We start from the raw sequence: 20230 nt of genomic DNA, 5'->3' as shown, positions 1-20230 counted from the left end.
TTTTGCCCTAAGATGGTATTGACTGGTTATTACGAAGCACACTAATTAACAAGCATTAAAAGCTAAGCGTCCACCCAAACATAAAGGCCCTCCTTACGCCTTTTCCTGTGACATTCAAAGCCATAAACTCCTCCGGCTGATCGCTCCACAAAACTGCCCAGAGCTGGGTACCACAAGGATGCCGGATGTGTGTTAATTTGCTGGCAGCAGATAAAGTGCCACGTACTCGGAGGGAACAACCGTTCTAGCTCAGGCTGAACGGGAAACGAGTATCCAAGGGCCGAGGCGAAGGCGCGTCATCATGCATGCGGGCTTGGTCCGTGTCACTGGGCCCTGCTGCCCTGCCCGAGAGCCCAGTGAACGTGGATCCCTAGTCCTCTGCCCCGGACGCCTCAAGCTAGGAAACCCTGGATGATTCCAGAACAGACACGGCATAGCACTTCTCCAATCCGAAAGCAGTTCCTTTCTTTTTCAAGTGACCTTTCAGGGGAACAACCCTCAAAGGCAGCACCTTTTTATACCTGCAGAGAAGCTGCGATTCACGCAAGACGAAGGTCCCTGCCGATACAGATTACCAGCCTCCTGGCACGACATCTGGATTTGTTTTCCAGACCTTGGGGATAGTGACCAGGGCTGAGCAGTGTCGCCACACTCCAGCCCGGCCGGGACTCCAGGCCGCTGCCCTCACAGTCCACCCTGTGTCCTGGGAGAATGCCAAGCCCCCCCGACTCAGGACACCACGGGAGGAGGCTGGGAACAACCTTGGTCTCCTGCGAGAGTCTGGGGAGGACCGGGGCTGCCAAACCCCGGAGGAGAGGTGCCCTCCCCCGGGACATAGATGCCGGTCAGTCTGGGGAGAGGAGCTGGGGGCGGCAGGGGGGCGGCAGCTGCATATTGTTTTCGTGCATGACTTCTGCAGGGGGCTTCTGAGCAGAATCCAGTCCATAGAGAAGAGAAGGGCACCTCCAGGCGAGGAGATACGGCTGCCCCACCCACTGCTGAAACGATTTGAGACTAAAGACACCAAGTCCTCAAATACAAAACCGCTGTTTCCCTTAAAGAGCCGGTCACCTGCTGGCTGTACTCAATTCGTACTGGCCGACACCAATCAGAACTGGGAAATAAGCGAAAATGCACACAGTCCCCTCCCCCCCTCTGTTTTGCCCATCCTGGGCCCTGAGCTCAGAGCAGCCAAGTGCCAAGCAGAGGAGCCTAACTGAGCATCACCTCCGTACCTCTTCTAAGGTGGTGTCTGAGATCCCATAGCCTGTCAGGTGCAGGTGCTGAAGGTTCTGGTCCAGGGCCTGGAAGAGCCCTCTGAAGCAGGCTCTGTCTGCATCCTGGGGGATCACGTAGCTCAGTTCGCCCCCGCTGCAGCCTCGGAGGGATGCTCGTGGGATGTAGGTCTGGATCAGAGACGTGGCGCAAGCTGTGTCCTTCAGGTTGTCCACCTCCAGGACGGGAGGCTTTCCAAGAGAAAAGAGAGGGGGAGCAGCAAGAAGGTACATTCAAAAGTGCCAAATGTACGTCAGCTGGTTTTACACACATCCCACAGCAAATTCCAAGCAGCAAAATCAAGAAACACAATTTAAGGGAGAGGTGTTTCAAGGATGCGCTGCAATTGTTCCTTCTCGTTGTAAATCTGCGCTGGTGAGTGCAGTGAGGCGAGACCCACACCCATCAGGGTCCACACGGTGGGCAGCTCTCTGCGCTCACGGGCTCCCACTGCCTGCGGAGCATCTGGAAGGGACTCTGGTGCAGCAACTGGAGCACAGGATGTGGGGCTGAGTCTTCTTAAAAGAGAAACAGGGAGGGGAGTTCCTGTGGCGTTAGGGACCCAACATAGTATCCATGAGGATGCGGGTTCCACCCCTGGCCTCGCTCAGTGGGTTAGGATCCGGTGTTGCTGCAAGCTGTGGTATAGGTCATAGATGCGGCTTGGATCTGGCGTTGCCGTGGCTGTGGTGTAGACTGGCAGCTGAGTTCCGATTCGACCCCTAGCCTGGGAACCTCCGTATACCACTGGTGCAGGCCTAAAAAGACAAAGATAAAAAAGGGAGACAAGGATTCCCACCCACGGAGGGAAGGAGCCCCCACGGGACAGAGAGACCCTGACCGGAGATGGAGCAAACAGAAACCTGGAGTCGGGGGACAGCCGGGGCCAGACAGAGCCATCACGGGTGGGGAGGTGACTCAGACACCACAGCCCTGAACCTCAACCCTGAGCCCCTCCTGCCGCGGCCCCCGCTGACCCAAGGCAACAAGGGTGTGACCCGGAACGGACCCCGGCCACCTCTCTCTACTCTGCTCGGCCTTAGCCTCCTGAACCAAGCATCACTGTTGCAAAAATACCTGCGGCACATGGAGGGTCATGGTGATGCCCCGCCAGCCACCCGGTCGGATGCCGTCACCCACCAGGTGCGCTGAGTCGCCCGACTGCCCCGGCGGTCAGAGTGCACCTGGGCTGGCGCAGTGGATGCCCCACTCGGCCTTGTGACATTTATTTGGGCATCAGGGCGTTGCACACAGAGGCCTCCACTTACGGACGGACGGACTCCCTGTCCAGCCCATCCGCCCACCCGGGCCCTGCCTCCCACCTCCCCATCTCTGGCCGCCAGGAGACTCCGGCCAGCCCCCAGCTCCTCCTGCTCCTGCTCGGCATCCACCAGCTGCCAGATTCTGTTTCTTTCCTTCTCAGGCATATCGTTTGCTCCACAAGGACAGAGACCCCAAGGGCCTTGTGCAGAAAACACATGTCACCTCCCCTGAGACCTACAGCAGGGCAAGACCCATGCTGGATTCAGACGCAGTCTCTGTTCAGTGACGCGAATCCAACTTGGGAGATGCAGACCGTGCAACAGCCAACACGGCCTCCGTCAGGAAGGAGGCAAGTGCCGCGCGCCTCAATCCCGGCGTCTCACCTGCCTTGTGAGTGTCAGGCGGAGCCCCTGGCTGTGAGCCTGCGTCAGGCTGGAGGGGGGCCCCCAGCACAGGAGCCGCCCCCGCTGCAGCACGGCCACGCGGTCACTCAGCGCCTCGGCCTCGTCCAGGTGGTGGGTGCTGAAGATGACCGTCCGACCTGCGGCCCGGAAAGGGGGGCATCAGGCCTGCGTGACACGGCCGGAGGGGCCATCCCTCCCCCGAGCGGGAGAGCTGAGCAGGAGACGGGGTCGCGAGCATCCCAGGGGTTAAGTCAGAAAAGACCTGGAGGCGCCACTCGGTCGAGGCCCTGAACCGCCTTCCTCTGCTGCCCCTCAGGGCAAGGACAGCACCTCCGCAAGCCCTCCTTCATGAAGAGCAAAACCGAGGCACACAGCCTGGGTCCAGCAGCCCGGGTGCGAGGCCCAGCAGCCGGGCGCTGAATGGACGCGGAGGAGAACACTTTTGAAAAGCGGGGTGGGGCATCTTTCTCCCCCTCCACTCATCCCATCCGCCACCTCACGTGGGCCCGACGGGAGGCCTGGTCCGTGGACGCGCTGTGCTGGGGGCAGTGGCCACGGTGCGTGGGATGCCCTCAAGGCCAGGGATGAGGCAGCCGTGGGTACCTGACATCCTGCACCATGGAGGCAGAGCACCTGCCTCTTCCCCGGAGAAGCTCGTGGCAGCCGTGGACCTCAGAGAGTGGGTTTCGGGAGAGGGGCAGGGGCAGCTGGGGGTGGTGGGGGCCTCAGCGGGGGCCTCCCCAGGAAGAAAGGCCCCCCTTGGCAGTGGGGCTGTGGCCACTGTTCGCTGAAACGAGTGTTTGTCTCACATGCACCTCTATGAATCCCCGCATCTCGTCAAGGTTTAAGACCTTGGCTTGGGGAGGCAGGGCTCACGCCGCCCTCAGGAGGGCAGAGGCCGGAACCCTGGAAGGACTTAAAGGGAAGCTCTCGGGACTTTTACCTTCTCCGCTCCCCCTGGGTCTGCATGGAGCAGGGCGCCCCCCGTGTCTCCTCCTGACCCCACGCTCCTGACGCCAGCCACATGACGAAGCTTTAAGTGATGGAGCGTCTTTTCTGCCCCAGGAGAGAATTTGATCGCTTGTCTCAGGCCCCTTCTCTTTGCAGCTCTCAAGTAGCAAATCCTAATCTACCCCAGGGAGGTGGGGGCTTCAGATCAAGTCAGGAAAGGCTCTGAACCCAGAAGGCCAAAAAGAAAAGCAGGAGTTCCCACTGTGGCACAGCAGGTTAAGGACCCGGCATTGCCACAGCTGTGTTGTAGGTCTAAGCTGTGGCTCAGATTCGATCCCTAGCCCAAGAACTTCCATATGCCATGCAGTGGACCAAAAAAAAAAAAAAAAAGAAAAAGAAAAGAAAAGAAAGAAAGAAAAGAAATACAATGTTTTACAAGATTCTGCAGTAACCCTGCCGCTGATACTCCTGAGCCTGCCTCGAAGAGGCTTCCCTCTTCCCAAGAGTTCTTTCCAAATTCCAGTGTTTCCATATGAAATACCTACAGCAATGCCTCCTGGCTGTCAGAATGATAGAAAGAATCCGAGGCTGTACATTAGTAACTGTCCTCATGATGCCCTAAATTGGAAATACACAATCACACGTGTGAGAGAGACGGAGCGTCTAACCCAGAGCCCAGCTTCGCCCTTGGCTTGGTGAACTTGCTCTGCCGCTGGAAGCAAATAGCACACCCATCTCTCTGCGGCTGGGTTTCCTCGCCGAGGAAAGGGAGGGCTTCTTCCAGAATATAGCTGGGATGCCTCTCCTAATAAGTCCAGAATTATTCCAGAGCAGGACACAGCATGGATGGATGCAATGTCAGCTGAAATCACGGATAATACACTTGATAACACCATTGCTAAGACTGACTCCAGAGAGCAAACACCAAGTGAGCGATGCCTGGCGCCGCAGAGATGGTGCAACGGACGCATCTCTGTGCCTCGTGGGAAACGGTCCTTTCCCGAGAAGAAAGGTCACGTACTGGGACCTGCTCTCTAGAGACAGCTCTCCTTTCCTACACCTGATGCTGCGGGAAGACACAGCGGAAAGAGGCCGCTTCCCACCTTCTCGGTACTTGAGGAGGATGTCCCAGATGCCACGACGGGAGCAAGGGTCCACCCCGCTGGTGGGCTCATCCAGGACCACGGTCCTCGACGCGCCCAGGAAAGCAATGCCGACGGACAGCTTCCTCTTCATGCCGCCGGAGAGGGCTCGGGTTGGTTTGTGCCGGTGCTGCACCAACCCCACGTCCCGGAGGGTTCTGGAACAAGAGCGGCCCCAACACCTCAGAGCCTTGCTTCCAACTTCACTCCATCAATCCTGACTTGCTGTGACCCAGCTCTTCCTAAGCCATGTGGAGGGGATGAGAACCCACAGGGCATGAGCCCCGACACAGCAGCACTGACCCTGGGGTCCAGATGGGACCACGTCGGGAACCAAGTGCGATGCCCGATCCACAAGATCTGCCATGTTCTGTTTGGAGGAACTGCATGTTGTCTCCTCCCTGGATTTCACTCCTACCTCCTGCCAAGGGGCCCCTGCCCCTCAGGACACAGCGAGGGCAGTGGGGCGGCTGATGGGCCACTGCAGTCAGAGGGGCGGGCAGAGGCCAGGCGGTCCCGCATGAGCCTCCACCCGTGTCCCTGACCCACGTGGGCATGTCTCCACCCGTGTCCCTGACCCACGTGCGCTAAGTCCGTACCAGCCCCTGCCTGACTGCGGACCGGGAACACCTCCAGGCCACGGACATGGAGACGAGAGAGGATCAGCTGCCCTGCACGTGCGAATCAGCCCTCTCTTCGCTCCCAGTGAACTTTCAGCCCCAAGGCTGGTTCAGATCACATTTCCCAGGCACATGGCAGGCTTCCACCCTTCCGCGGCCTGGCTCTCCTTTCTCACCGGGGCCGAGTGAGCGCGCACGGATGCTCTCACTCTCATCCCCGACCACGCCTCACGGACGGTCAAGGCCCCGCTTCAGGCCATGCCTTCCTGCAACCTCCCCCCAGCACTTAAACACAAGGGGACGCCCTGCCTGCGAAGCTGGGGAAGGGTTCACACATCCCGGAGGCCAGAGAGGAGTCAGAGGGGAGGCCGGAGGCGGGGAGGGATTACATGCGCTCCCGCCGCGTCAGTTCCTAGAAAGCTGCGAAACCCTAAAGCGAAGACTCAGGTCGGGCCCCTCGGACTTGCTCGCTGATGGCTAAGTACCCGCTTCAGGTCTGTTTCACTGTCAGCTCAGCCCGACCCAGAAGGAGCTCAAGGTAGCCTCTGGGGTCCGGTTTTCAGCCCACTCACTGAGTGGTCAGTGCAGGCGTCCCCGTGTGTTCTCCGCTGGGTGAATCACCCAGTTTGGGCCCTTTTATGCCGGTGTTCCTATTGTGGACAGCACCCCAGATGGGAGGGAGGGCGAACTCTCCCTTCTCAGCAGGGGACTGGCTCTGACCTTTTATTCCCAATTAGCCGAGGCCACCACGCCCTCCCCACCTGGGTGACTCCCGTCGCAAAGGCTGGCGTCTATTAAGCCCAAGCTAGCCACACTGACCAGAGGCCAAGTGGCAGAGAAAACAAACAGAAAAGCAAAGCAAGGCAGGGAAATGCCAGATGTTCTCAAATGGGAATGTCCTGATTACACTTCCAAGTGAAACCAAACACCTCTCCATTCTCGCTTTATCTGGAACCGACGCCGTCTCATCCACCCATGACTGAGCCACACCCTGGACTGGTCATTCCAATAACCACGGCCCCTCCTGAGGCTCAGCTCCACGTGGCATCTTCTGACCCCATCTTTCCTCCAGCTGCTTCCCACCTCCAGCCGTCACTCGGCCCCACAATACTCAGATCACCCTGCACCCGCTCCTGCCAGGTCCCTCCCTTCTTCTCTGCGGCCACAGGCTCTGCCCTCGGGAGAGTCACCCCCGCCTTGCAGGACAGCCCTCCGGCAGGTCAGCCCTCCGCTCTCTGCCTCAGTGGCCTGCTCTGTATTCGAAACATCCTTTTCCCTTCCGTCTTGCTATCGTCCCACTTCTTTGCTCCCTTTTGCAGCAAAACTCCTGGGAAGGCGTCCCTCGTTCCACGCTCTTTCTGACTCGGGGAGGGCCTTCCTCCTGTCACGGTGCTGAGCGGCTCTAATCCAGGTCACCCATCGATCACATCGATTACAGCTCCGACTCGACCTCCTCACACCAAGTCCAAGGCCTGTTTTCCAGTCTTCCCTTGCTTGACACTCAGCAGCACCTGCTGCGCTGACCATGCCCCTCCTTCCGTCATCTCTCCTCCTCACACTGCAGTGTCCATGGCTCAGTGCTCTGTCCTCCCCTCCCGGCCACCTGCACGCACGCCTGCAACAGTCGTGTCACCATCAAACAAACCAGCCCCCGGCTGGAGCCAAAGCGTGGGCGCCAGAATCCTGAGGGCTGATGTTACGACATCCCAACACCCCCCGATAAAGTCCCCTCTTGACTTCTCTTATCTTGTTCTCCAAATAAGAGGCAGAACAGACCTGACTCCAGACAAGTGTTCACTCTAAAGAGCCCACCAGGCCTCCTCCTGCCTTGAACGCAACTGCGAGGAAGCTGCACATGAAAGAAACGAGCTGTGTCACCGGGGCTGAGATGGAGTGCGGCGGCTTCGAATCTGGTGCTTCTGTTCTGGCTCCTCTAATTGAGAACGGCTGCCCTAAAGCACGCTCTCCTTCCCACTGCTTCCATGCACCCTGGCTCCGTTGCCAGGTAACACGGCAAACGGGACCACGGAAGCTGCTGCACCCCCATCAGGAGAAGCGGCCCCGGGCACCTGGTGAGGAATGGGGTTTAAGCCCAGCCAGCACCACAAAAGAGCTGGCTGTGGTAGGGTGGACGCAGGTTTTAAACGAAAATAGGTGCCCTGTGACTTTTTTAAAAATTTAGCTTGTGGAGTTCCTGTTGTGGCTCAGCAGTAACAAACCGGACTTGTATCCGCGGGACGTGGGCTCCTCCCTGGCCTCGCTCCGTGGGGTAAGGATCCGGCGTTGCCGTGAGCTGTGGTGTAGGTGGCTGATGCGGCTCAGATCCCATGTGGCTGTGGCTGTGGTGTAGACCAGCACCCACAGCTCCAATTCGACCCCTCGCCTGGGAACTTCCACATGCCACGGGCGCGGCCCTAAAAAGACCAAAAAAAAAGAAAATTTAGGCGGCACGTCACCAATCTGTCCTTTAGAAACCCGGGGCCATTTCTCATTAGGTGTCCACTCTCACGTAAGACACTTACTAGCACAGAATGAACCTTGTCCCTCTGCTTCCACGTCCCACTGTCACTAACATGACTCTTTCAGCCACTTCTGAGGCCATGATGTGGACCAGGCCCTGTGGGAGGGAACATCCTCGGATGCCACTGAACATGAGATCTGGTGACGAGGGGAGACACCACCATTAATAAAGCGGGGGATGCACGGGCTCCTGTCCCCTAAGGCTGGGCTGCATCAGTTCAGACTTAATTCATACCTGATGCCCCTGCTGTGAGCATTCGTGCCCAGAGCGATGTGAGTGGCCCCTCAGCACAGCCACCGGCCTCAAGGAGGTTACCCTGAGCAGTGCTGCCCTCTCCCAGGGGTGGGCAGGTAAAGGCCTCCCTGGGACAGAGCCCTTCTGGAAAAGCAGGACCTCCTTGTCCAGGGCTGCTCTGGACCACTTTCCCAGGGTAGCCCATGGCGCGGGAGGCACCTGATGCTCCCTTTCAGACCTGACTCCTGAGCAATACACCTGCCTCCACTGCGGCAGGTGTGCTAAAGACAGTGTGAGAGCACTTCGATGTGGAATCTAAAATACAGCAGAAACGAACCTGTCTCCAAAACAGGAACAGACTCACAGACACGGAGAACAGACTTGCGGCTGCTGAGGGGCGGGGAAAGGAGTGGGATGGACGGGGACTTTGCGCTTCGTACATGCAAACTCTGACATTTAGAATGGATGGGCACAGGGAACTATGTCCCACCTCTTGGGACAGGACATGATGGGGGCGCCACGAGAAAAGAATGAGTGTGCATGTCCGACTGGGTCACTTTGCTGCACAGCAGAAAATGGCACGCTGCGGTCCATCAACTCTGCTTTAATTTTAAAATATTATTAACAAACAAAAATGTTTCAAAAATTTAAAATCTAAACCTTGCAAAATATCATAAGGTAGCAATAAGAAGTAACGTGTGGCGTTCCTGCCGTGGTGCAGCGGGTTAAGGACCGGGCATTGCTGCAGCTGTGGCGTAGGTTGCAGCTGCCCCTTGGATTCAATCCCTGGCCTGAGAACTTCCACATGCCGCGGGTATAGGTGAAAAAAAAATGTAATGTGTAGGAGTTCCTAAAGTTCCTGCTTTCTTCCGAGGCCTGTGCAGTGAATTTCCTCTGTACTCACACCGTGGCCCCAAATCAGCACCTCCCTCCACGTGGGGCCGCCTCATGTTCTGCTTGGCAAAGGCCACTCAAGAACAAGGAGGGTCCACGCTGGCCTTGCTGGCCCTGCTGTTCTGCCTCCTGAGGGGCAGGGTCCAGCGCCGGTCACAGCCTTCTCACCGCCTGCCACCGCCTGCCGGGTTTCCAGACCGATGGCTCCACCGCTGGTTTAAGGCTCCCCTGCCTCCCACCCAGCCCTCTCCACTCACGTTCCTGAGACGTCACTTTGTTTTCTGACCGGGGCCTCGCCTCCCCTCTCCTCTGGGCTGGGCTCCTATCAGCCCTAGTGAGATGGGTCTTTCTGTTGCCTCCTGCCCACCTGGCTCCCCCCACACTGCTCCCCATGGGTGCATCCTGTTCTCCCGACTCCTCCGCTCCCCGCCTCGGACACCTGCTTGGTCCACATGGCCTCGAAGAGCCTTCAGACCTGGGCCTCCCGCCTGCTCCACGGCTCAGCCGGGAATCCCTCCGCCCCTGGCTCTCGCTCTCAGTGGCTTCTGCGTCTCTCCGGGGCTGGCACCTGCCCCGGGTCACCGGACAAACCTTCCAGACCTCAGACTGCCCGCCCTCTCCTGCCCAGAGCCAGCTGCTTGCCTGGTCACATTCAAACTCTGCCTCCCACTAATCAGGCTCTCGACCCGCCTCTCACCCTCTCCGTGGGACCCTTTCACGTCGCGACACCCACACATGCCCACACTCTGCCCCCTGCGCTCACACGCTCCCCTCCCCTCGCCCAGGACAGACCAATCCGAGCTCGAGGTCTTCCCCGAGACGCCTTCTGACAGTCCCGGTGTTGGCGGCATGATTCCAAAGCTACGAACTATGTGCTCAGGTTTTTCTCCTCTGTCCAGACCCCATCAGCTGCGGGGAGGGTCCCCCCTTTGCCCTCATGACTCACGCAGGGCAGAGGGCGGGAGGGCGGGGGTGGCCGATGCCTACCTATCCACCTGCCGTCGAAGCTCCTCCTGCGGCCCCTGCGGCGCCTTCAGGGAAGCGAAGAGCAGCAGGTGCTCCAGCACCGTGAGGGTGTCGAACAGCACGTCCCGCTGGGGGCACACGCCCAGCTCCGCTCTGACGGCCTCCAGTTCTGTCTGCAGGTTCTTGCCGTTGACGATGATGGTTCCAGACGTGGGAGGGTACAGTCCCGTCAGCAAGGATCTGCGGGAGAAGGCACGTGGCCGCTGCGGCCCTGGCTGCCCCCGGCCCTGGGCACGGCTCGCCCGGACGCCTCAGCCCACCTGTCCTCCACACGGAAAGGTAAAGGCGAGAGGGAGCCCAGCGGGAGGTGGTGTAACCTGAGTGTCACGGCTGGTGACCACGTTCATGCCCTGGGAGCCGCCGTGACCGCGGACACCACGGCTGCGTGAGAGTTTAGCAGCACAGCTCCGACTTTGCCCGGAGGAGGAGGAGGAGGCAGGCTGAAGAGACGCCTGCTTAGAGAAGTCCTCCTGATTATCAGACAGAAGCCAGGCAGAAAGGCAAACCTCGACCCCACCCTCCTCCCGGCCAGCCATCTGCCATGGCCAATCTGTGACAACCCTGCCCCAGAAACGCCGCCCTGACCAAAGGTGCCCTGAGGGCAGCCGGGCTCCACTGCTTTGTTTCGGGAACTTTATTATTTAGGCTTTAGACAAGGTCCTTTCTCTAATCAACTTAGACACACACCTGCCCCGGACCTAGAAAACCACTCTTAAACTACTTATGGAAAGAAATCAAAATGCATGGCCACACAAAGATACCTCGGTGAATTTTCACAGCAGCTTCGTTCATTGTCCCCCAAACCTAGAGACAACCTCAACTTCCACCGACAGGAGAAAGGACAAACCGGGGACCAGACAGCTGATGCCACATCACCAGCTGTGAGTCCCCAAGGATTATGCTAAACAAGGGACAGGCAGGACTCTGTTTACATGAGCTGCTGCAAAGGGCACACTGCTTCACGGTGACACACAGCAGGTGTGAGGTGGCCTGCAGCTATAGGATCGAGGAGGCACAGGGGGCTCAGGAACGGATGACCATCTGAGTGGCCTGCTCCTCCCAGCTGCCTCCCAGCCTTGGTCAGGCGTGTCAGGGCTCGGCCAGCTGCACACTTGCACACACGTTGTTTGTGGCCCATGAACTGACTGACAGCTGCCTGCTGTATTATCTTCAAAACTCTTTGGGGTGGGGATACAATGCAACACAACAACGCGTATGCCTCCTGGATGAGTCTCGGAGCTTCTTGTGTCAGTGACAACCAGCCTGAGAACTGGTCTTCCAGCCTCTCCTGAGGATGACTCAAGATGGACCCAAACAGGCACTGAAGGGGTGCAGCCAGTGACCCTCGAAACAGGGAGGAGGCCTAACTGAATGCTCGGCATTGGGCTAAACACAAACCCCAGGCTTCCTTGTAAGAGGTGTGCGCCAGTAAGAGCACAAAGTGGAAGGCTGGCTTTCTGAGCCGAGTTGGTGCAATGCTTACTTTCCCATCTGAAAGCCTGAAAAAAACTGCCAGTGAAATCTTCAGCTCCATTTCAGCAACTCAGAACAGAAGAAACCTTTCTGTATCTTTCCTTCAATTTATTTTCAATCAGCGATTTCTGAAGCTTTATGAATGCCATTTTTCTACATTTCTTAAGTGAGAAGCAAATAGTCCCTCTCAGGGCCTCTCTTTTCTTTAAGCGTACTTTTTTTTTTGCCTTTTAGGGCCACACCACAGCATATGGAGGTTCCCAGGCTAGGGGTCCAATAGGAGCTACAGCTGCTGGCCTACACCCCAGCTCACAGCAACACGAGATCCAAGCCTCCAAACCAAGTCCTCGACCAACACCAAAGGTCATGACAACACCAGATCCTTAACCCACTAAGTGAGGCCAGGGATTGAACCTGCATCCTCATGGATTCTAGTCAGGTTCGTTAACCACTGAGCCGCGAAGGGCACTCCCTCTTTAAGCATTCTTTAGTCCTACTAATAAGCAAAAGGAAAGTAACTTGTTCAAAAGAGAAATTCAATAATTTGCATAGTTTGCCCTTAAAACACCTCATCTCCAGCCAGCTTGGGCTGTTTCGTGGGCCGTGAAAGTTTGAAGTAGTTAATTCTCGGGGATCACAGGATTTGATTTTTAAATTAATGTGGAACCACTAGGTCCCAAATCAAAAAAAGTTTTCACAAAAACACACAGAGTTCCCGCTGTGGCTCAGTGGGTTAAGAACCCAACATAGTGTCCGTGAGGATGCAGGTTCAATCCCTGGCCTCGTTTGGTGAGTTAAGGATCCTGCGTTGTTGCAAGCTGTGGCATAGGTCACAGATGTGGCTTGGATCCCACGTTGCTGTGGCTGTGGCATAGGCTGGCAGCTGCAGCTCCGACTCCACCTCTAGCCTGGGAACTTCCATATGCTGCAGGTGCAGCCCTATAAAGAAAAAGATAATAATAATAATAATTTAAAAAAACAAAAATGCAGCCACATAAAAAGCATAAAAAGAAAAATACTCAGGTGTTAAAAAAATTTGCAAGCATCATTGCAAATTTCACTTTCCTACAGATAGGCAAGCAGAATTAAACACACAAGGAGCAGAATTAACTTAGAAAAAAAAAGTCATGGGACTTTCAAAGACCAAAGTGAAAATGTGAATATCTGCGTACGAAATAAAGAAGTACGTGGATTTTTAACAATCCCTCCCTGCCCTTTGCGTCTGCCCAGATGCACAGTAGCTCTGGTGAGAGGGTTATCTTTCTACTCTGTCTTTAAACTGAGACTAAACAAAAAAAACAAAAAAGAAAAGGACCCTGGCCACCTGTCTCACAGGTGCGCTGAGGTCTGTGAGAATCAAAGCCCCAGGTGTGTGTGGGGGCGGGGGGAGACACGCACATGACCGTGCTCTTCCCGGCACCGTTGGTCCCCAGCAGCGCGGTGATCTGGTCCCTGTGGAAGGTCAGGGTCAGGTCCCGGACGGCCGCCTGGCGGTGCTCATGCTCCTTGGTCACAGACAGCAGCGCAACGCCCGGGGGAGGTCCTTCCAGCCTTCCTTCCCCATTTTGCAGGGACGAGCCTGGGAGGAAGAGGCAAGTTCACCCTGAGAGGGCTTCAAAAGCCCCCCAAACAATGACACACTTGATGGTTCAGGGGCTTGTAGGGCTTGAAGTCTAGCCCTGAGAAACTTACAAAGCAATTCAAGATCTTTCTCTACCAAGAGCAAGATGCATCGAATGATATGATGGAGAAAGTAGCGACATCACTGATTACAAAATTTTGTACACTTATTCATTTTGCGAGAAAGTAAAAACAAGTGTGTGTGCACACACACAAACACGCATGTTTGTACACACACAGAAGAACAATGGCAGGAAGGTTCATTATACAGCAGGATGCCCATGAGTGAGAGTCTTCAGAGAAGGTGAGAGTTAACAGGCAGTGTTGTTGCAAATTTTCTCCAAGATTTCATATTTTACTTCTATAGTTAGAGAAAACTTCCGGTGCAAAACGGACTTACAACAGAAAACCCCCGTGAAGCTTGTGCATCTATAGATTCTCACTGAAGACGTGCTCCGGGGATGAGCCCCAGGGCCGGGCTTCTACCCCATCTCCCGGGAAGCACGTTCTTATATATATCACTACCTTCTGTTTTCCCTGGAGCCTTGAATAAACTAGCACTCGTGAAATACTTTGAAAATTCTCAAGTACATTACACCTGGCAGCTGTCCACCTCGGCTTTGATTATTTACATGAATTCGCATTAGAAATGAAGCTTCCTACTTACTGAATTGTAACAGGTGTGCAAGTGCACACAGAGCCCAGAGGATGCTGTACACGTAACAGGAGCATGAACCCTGGGGCTCCTGCCCACACAGGGTTGAAAGTGGGCCGCTGGAGAAGGGTGCCCACCCAGTTTCAAAGACTCAAACAGAAATGAAACAGAACTGGCCAGAAGGAACAGCATGCCTCCCACAAGGCTCCTCTTTACCAACCTTTATCATCCACGTTCTCGCCGAAGAAGAACAGGTTAGGACCCGGACTGCAAGGCCTCTTCACCACCAAGCCACACACATCCTTCCAATAGGACGAGGTGAAGGGGAAATACCACGGCTTCCTTAAACCGAAAGCTCCTAAAACACAAGTTACAATTGAAAACATTTTTTCCTACTTAGCAGATTCTGTGGCAGATGATCGTAACTAAATGACTATGAAATGTTTTCCCATCTCAGCATGTTCCATCCACACCCCAGGGACAGTCAGCGACACAGCATCAGTCCAAACCTCCCTCCTCAGCCTGACCCAGGACCACCGGCCAGGGCCCTCGTGTCCCCTTCCCCGCAAAGGACTTCTGAGCAGGTGTTCAAGAGCAGGCAGGTATTTAGTAGAAATAAAACCAGCACTAAATAATTGCTGAATGTTCCCCTGCTCCATCGTCCTCCTGTTTAGCTGCCCTGTCTCTTCAATGTCTTCATGGATTACTAGACATGATTAAAAGCATGGCGGGATTCATCAATTAAAACTCCTACCGAAAAGACAGCATTCAGAGTGCGAACATTTCCATATGAAACATATCACCAGGCTTCAAACGGATTCTCCAAATTCATTTCAGGCCACTTCCTAGTCACTTTGCCCCCATTACATGTCAAAATGAAGCGGATTTAATTCGGAACACTTCTTGACGTCTTTAACACGACCTTTCCGGCTGAAGTCCGCGCCATCTAAGGTCTCCAAGGGACTGACGCGATAAAGCTCTCCAAAAAGCCCATTTTGCGTTTGGGACTCTGACCACAGGGCCCGGGAGACACAGCCCCTCTCACATTCTGCTCAGAAGATTCAGAGGAGAGCTCAGAGGAAAGCACAGGGCCAGCAGCTTTGAAGCCGAGGGAGATGCTGAGCTGGCATTTGGTCTGGTATATACCCTCTGCTACAAGCTGGGGGTCTTAACCCCTCATACCTCAGGGGTTAAGACTGTATTTGGAGACAAAGTTTTTTTATTTTATTTTATTTTATTTTTTGCTTTCCTAGGGCTGCATCCACAGCATGTGGAAGTTTGCAGGCTCAGGGTCAAATCGGAGCTGCAACTACCGGCCTTTGCCACAGCCACAGCAATCTGGGATCCTCAAACCACTGAGCGAGGCCAGGGATCGAACCCACATCCTCATGGAGACCAGTCAGGTTTGTTAACGATGAGCCATGATGGGAACTCCCTGGAGGAAGTCCTTAAAGAGGTGATTAAGATAAAATGAGGTCACGGACGTGGGTCCTGATGCAATAGGACCGATGTCCTCCTAGGAGGAGATTAGGACACAGACAGAGGGACGAAGGTGTGAAGACGGGGGGGAGGAAACGGCATCTACACACCAAGAGAGGCCTCGGGAGAAACCAGCCCTGCTGATGCCTCGATCTTGGACTTGTGAGGCCGGGAACTGGGAGAGAATAACTGTCTCCTGTTTAAGCCAGGTGGTCTGTGCACGTGGCTTTGGCAGCCCTAGCAAACCAGTGCAGGTGGAAGAGTCCCAAGACCTGATAAACTAATGACCATCCCTGAGTAGGGAGGGGACGAGCAGCCCGGGATAATCACATCACATCCCGTCACAGCACATGCTGCACACCTGCTCTCTGTTCTGGGCACCGTCCGGGGTCCTGCCACCACCCGACGTGGGGGCACTGATATTACCACAGGGAAGGGAGGTCCAGCAAGGCCGTCAAGCACAGGAGGCAGGTGAGCTGCGGAAGCCACAACATGGCCACTAGGTGGCCTCCCCTGGGGCCCGCCTATCTGAACACAATCAGGCCACACTGACAATACCTGCCTTCACTCCTTCAAACAAGCTGCCCTTAAATCAAACAAGCCCCGCCTTGGCCCCTGAGCCCCACCTTCCTCCACCACCTAGTGGGATAAGTCAGCCCCTGGACCCTCGCAAGAACAATGATCTCGTGGAAACAAAAGGGAAAAAAAAGCAACAAGCCCATGGGGAAACCAGCCTGCAATGCTGGCAGCTGCCTTCTCTCCCTCTGGCCCACGAGCACGGAGGGGTTTCTGCTGGAACCTCATGCAAGTGACCAAGCTCGGGTGCTGGCATGGCCGGCAGGAAGGGGACCACATTTAGAAGAGCAGGTGGGCAGTGGGATCAGATGCCAGGGCTGGTACAGACAGAACTAGCAGAGGCAAAAGGAGGCACCTGGAGGCCCGGGCAGGCAGGCGTTACAAGGATGCTGAATGGTCCAGGTGAGGTGCAGGGAGGCCTGAACCAGAGAAGGGATGGGAGGGAGGGGAGGGGACGGGAGCGGCCTTTCCGAGTTAGAAAAACAAATTAGAAATAAATCGAGTATTAATGGTTGATTTGCTAATTAAATCATCCTCGCTCTACTCAGTCTGGACTTTGAAATCCTCCTAATGAACCTATTAATCTAAGTGAATGGAAGAGCTGCCACCTCCCCATCCGCACAGAGGCTGCTCGGCTCCCTGCCCTTTGCTTTTGCTCATAAATTCACACCTGTTTTCCAGGTGCCTGGCTCACATTACCAGGTGTAGGGGGTCGTCACTCATGCAAAAGCCCTCTGCTCATCCTCAGCTTTGCTCCTCGAAGGGAAACTCCAGCCACGAGGCTAATTAGCATTGATTGCCCCCCAAAACTGACAGCGATGTGGGAAGGAGGCGGATATTAGATGGAATGGAATCAAATTCAGCTGGAAGCACAAAAAGAAGGGTTAGGAAGCGAAACTCCCCGAGGGGGCCAGCAGTGGACACTGAGTCCTGAGCGGGAAGCTACGTGCCAGGGCCTCGCAGTCAGATGCCAAGCTTGAGAAATGCCAGGGCCGGTTTTGAACCATCACCTCATGAAAGAAAAGGAAAAACAGAAAGTCCTTGTGTGGGAGTGTGTACCTGCACGTGTGTGAGTGCGTGAGTAAGACAGAAAGTTCTCAGCCACCCGTGACCTGAGGAGACCCTTCCATCAGGAGAGACACTCACACAGAGAATGTAGCTCCCAAGAGGCTGAGTCTCAGGAGTGCTCCTGGCATGTGGGAGGGGTGCTGTGGGTTGGCAGAGTGGACAGATTTATTATTTCTCTTAAGGGCCGCACCCAGGCTAGGGGTCTAATTGGAGCCGCAGCTGCCAGCCTACACCACAGCCACAGCAATGCAGGATCTGAGCCTCATCTGTAACCTATGCCACAGCTGCATCAACGCAGATCCTTTACCCCACCAAGTGAGGCTAGGGATGCAACCCCCGTCCTCCAGGGACCCTGTGTCAGGTTCTTAACCTGCTGAGCCACAAGAGGCACTCCTGAACAGGTATTTTTATCAAGCTTTCTTATGTTTCAGGCATGGCGAGGCCAACAGGTAGTTGGGTTGTCAGGGTTCTTAGGAGGCGGGGACCAGCCACACCCCACAGGCCTACATGGGGACGCATGGGTGGCAGCAGAGGAAGGGAGGGGAAATCGTGCATGAGCCTCATCATGGTCTCTGTGCCAGGAATGGGCAAGCTGGGCACACCGGCTTAGAACTGGCCAGTTCAAATAATGCCCGTGAGCTCCGGGGCCCAGGAGCTGGCCCTGGGTGTAGGTATCCCCAGCATCTCAGGGTACAACAGCCCATGTGGAGCTTGGGGTGGCTCTGGGTGGCTTGGTTTAAATATGAAAGGCGAGCTCATGGGCAAACCCTGCCCTGTCTCTAGTGATTAGCCAGTCTTTGCAAGGAGCCCCTCCAGAGTCAGTAAAACCCCAGGATGTCAGAGCATCTGAAATACAGAAAATAAAAAGGCCGGATGAATAAAAGGGATAGCACACATCGCTTCGAGTAGGAGGCGTCGGGATGAAGGGCCTTCTGCAAAGGGCAGAAGTACCCACGCGTTGCCTTGAGTGGGAGGCGCCGGGGATGGTGGGCGTCCTGCAAAGAGCAGAACAACGCGGCCCAACAAGGAACTGCCCTTGATTTGCATCCCTTGCAGACACACACTGCGTGCGAGGCCAGTGCACACGCACACGCAAGGGCTCGCCCTTGCGGTTATCTGAGTGTAAGACACACATGCGCAATATTTCCATGCAGTTTCATTAGACCCTGCACTTTCCAGGAATGTAACCGCCTCAAAAGCCAGCTGGAAAATCTTCGATGCGGAAGAACCTGAGAAAACTCCACCGCGGGTTGCAGGGGGCCGACTCAGAGTCCGCAGCGCACCGAGCTTCATGGGGCCCCGTGGCGCCAACGACACAACACGTGATTTGAGGCCACCCCTAACAGATTTAGACTCAAATGCTTGTAAGTTGGCACAGTTTCATGGAGGACACGAAACGTGATTTGTAAAGGGGTTTTTCTATAAACTATTTACATGACTGTCATTTTATATATGTCAACATTGAAATGCAATAATAAGAAATTCATTCACTTTGTATAAAGCACACGCTGAAAGGACTACTATGCAAGCTTCCTGCTGGATTCCAATCTCATCGTATTCTGACGCTGTTCCCCCGGTATCTACCCCATCTTCTCCATAAACCCTCTTTATTACTGCTCTTTTGTCCAACCCACCCTCCATTTCCTGTCACTGACCAAAGAATGTGATAAGCAAAGTCGTAAAAAAACAAAGAAACTAGAGTCTGAATGTGGGCACTGACGTGGGGTGAAATGTGGGGTGAAAGACGTCCCTGCTGTCATGTCTCATCACTAGCGGCACCACACGATGACTCAGAACCATCTGCCAGGACACTTTTAAATAAGACACAGATCATTGACCAAAATATCTTTCTCTTGTCCACTTTGTTTGTAGCTCATCTTTCTCTTTCATGCTTTTCCTACTTTAATTAAAGTTATTTCCATATGTTTTATCATGTACAAATGCATCTTATCTGTCATTACTCACCTTCATATTAGCTTTTATTCTAACCTCTCCTTTTATCTCATCTGTTTCCTTTACTTTGAACCAAACCAAATGATTTCTAATCATTTTCTTCCCTTAAAGATAAACAAGCTTTCCCCAGGCCAGCATGTGAGTATCTCATTGTGTGTTTTAATAAAGTCATGGCTAAGCACGGAGGATTTATATGTTATTTCATTCACATGGAAGCAGGTGTCAGAATTTCCTTCTATTTTAAGTCTAGACAACATTTCGTTGTGCGTAGAGACCACACGTTAGTGACACTTTTGTTCATGTTGGACTCGTGGGTTGTTTCCACTTTTTGGCTACTCTGAACATCGTTGCTATGAACTCGGATATGCAAATATCTCTTTGAGATGTTGCTTCCAATTCTTTTGTGGCTCAGTCTTTTTGGTGTTCCCTGCTCATGCAAGAAGCCTCTTCTGGCGGAATCACTTCTCTCTTGTCCTGTCCCCTGAGCTGGATCCACCCATACTCAGATCCCGTTCTCTAGAGCATCTTCTGGAAAGTCTAGGATCATGCTCACCTCTTCACCCTCCACCCCATTCATCAAATTTCCCATTCCTTGAGACAGTGCTTTTGGAAAACTTGGCACAACCTGTAGCCATGTGATTAACTGCCAGTGACCAGAGCTGCCAGAAGGAGCAACAATTAGAAAAGTAATGAAAACCTCATTCTAAGGAGATCCTAAGGGCCAAACAAGAGGACCACATCTCTCTACAGGGCCAGCACGCAAACTCATTCTTGGAGCAGGAAGCAGAGCTAAGGAGCCTGAGAGATGGATGTTGGACATAAACCAAAAAGATGAGAGAAGGAACAGATGAGCATGCTCAGGAGAAGACACTCACTGAGTGGACATGTGGGGTCAAAGCAGCTCACACCAAGATGGTCCTGGAGGCCCATTTCCCAAGAGGTCATAACCGTGTCCCTCACCTGCATCATCTCTACCATCATCACCGTGTTAAAGACACTGCCTCCTCCCTGTTCACAACAGATCCGTATTTTACTATGGTTCTAATATTTTAGTTCCTTCCAGGAAAAACAGAACC

General features: G+C 54.5%; 1 protein-coding gene across 10 annotated transcripts in view; it reads right to left on the bottom strand.

Moving 5' to 3' along the window:
- The window catches only part of LOC100514786 (ATP-binding cassette sub-family A member 13), a 348431-nt gene that overhangs the window by 167817 nt on the left and 160384 nt on the right, over positions 1-20230 (bottom strand). For all 10 annotated transcript variants that reach the window (XM_021063898.1, XM_021063900.1, XM_021063901.1 and 7 more), the window contains 6 exons: positions 14299-14436; positions 13202-13382; positions 10292-10510; positions 4997-5193; positions 2922-3079; positions 1236-1466 (listed from right to left, as the gene is read on the bottom strand). In XM_021063898.1, coding sequence (XP_020919557.1) covers positions 1236-1466; positions 2922-3079; positions 4997-5193; positions 10292-10510; positions 13202-13382; positions 14299-14436 — 1124 coding nt within the window. The remainder of the gene's footprint in view (positions 1-1235; positions 1467-2921; positions 3080-4996; positions 5194-10291; positions 10511-13201; positions 13383-14298; positions 14437-20230) is intronic.

This window comes from Sus scrofa, chromosome 9, assembly GCF_000003025.6.
Source record: "Sus scrofa isolate TJ Tabasco breed Duroc chromosome 9, Sscrofa11.1, whole genome shotgun sequence".
Classification (NCBI taxonomy): domain Eukaryota; kingdom Metazoa; phylum Chordata; class Mammalia; order Artiodactyla; family Suidae; genus Sus; species Sus scrofa.
The sequence above is the reverse complement of the archived record's forward strand: the minus strand, read 5'-3'. Positions and strand labels throughout refer to the sequence as shown.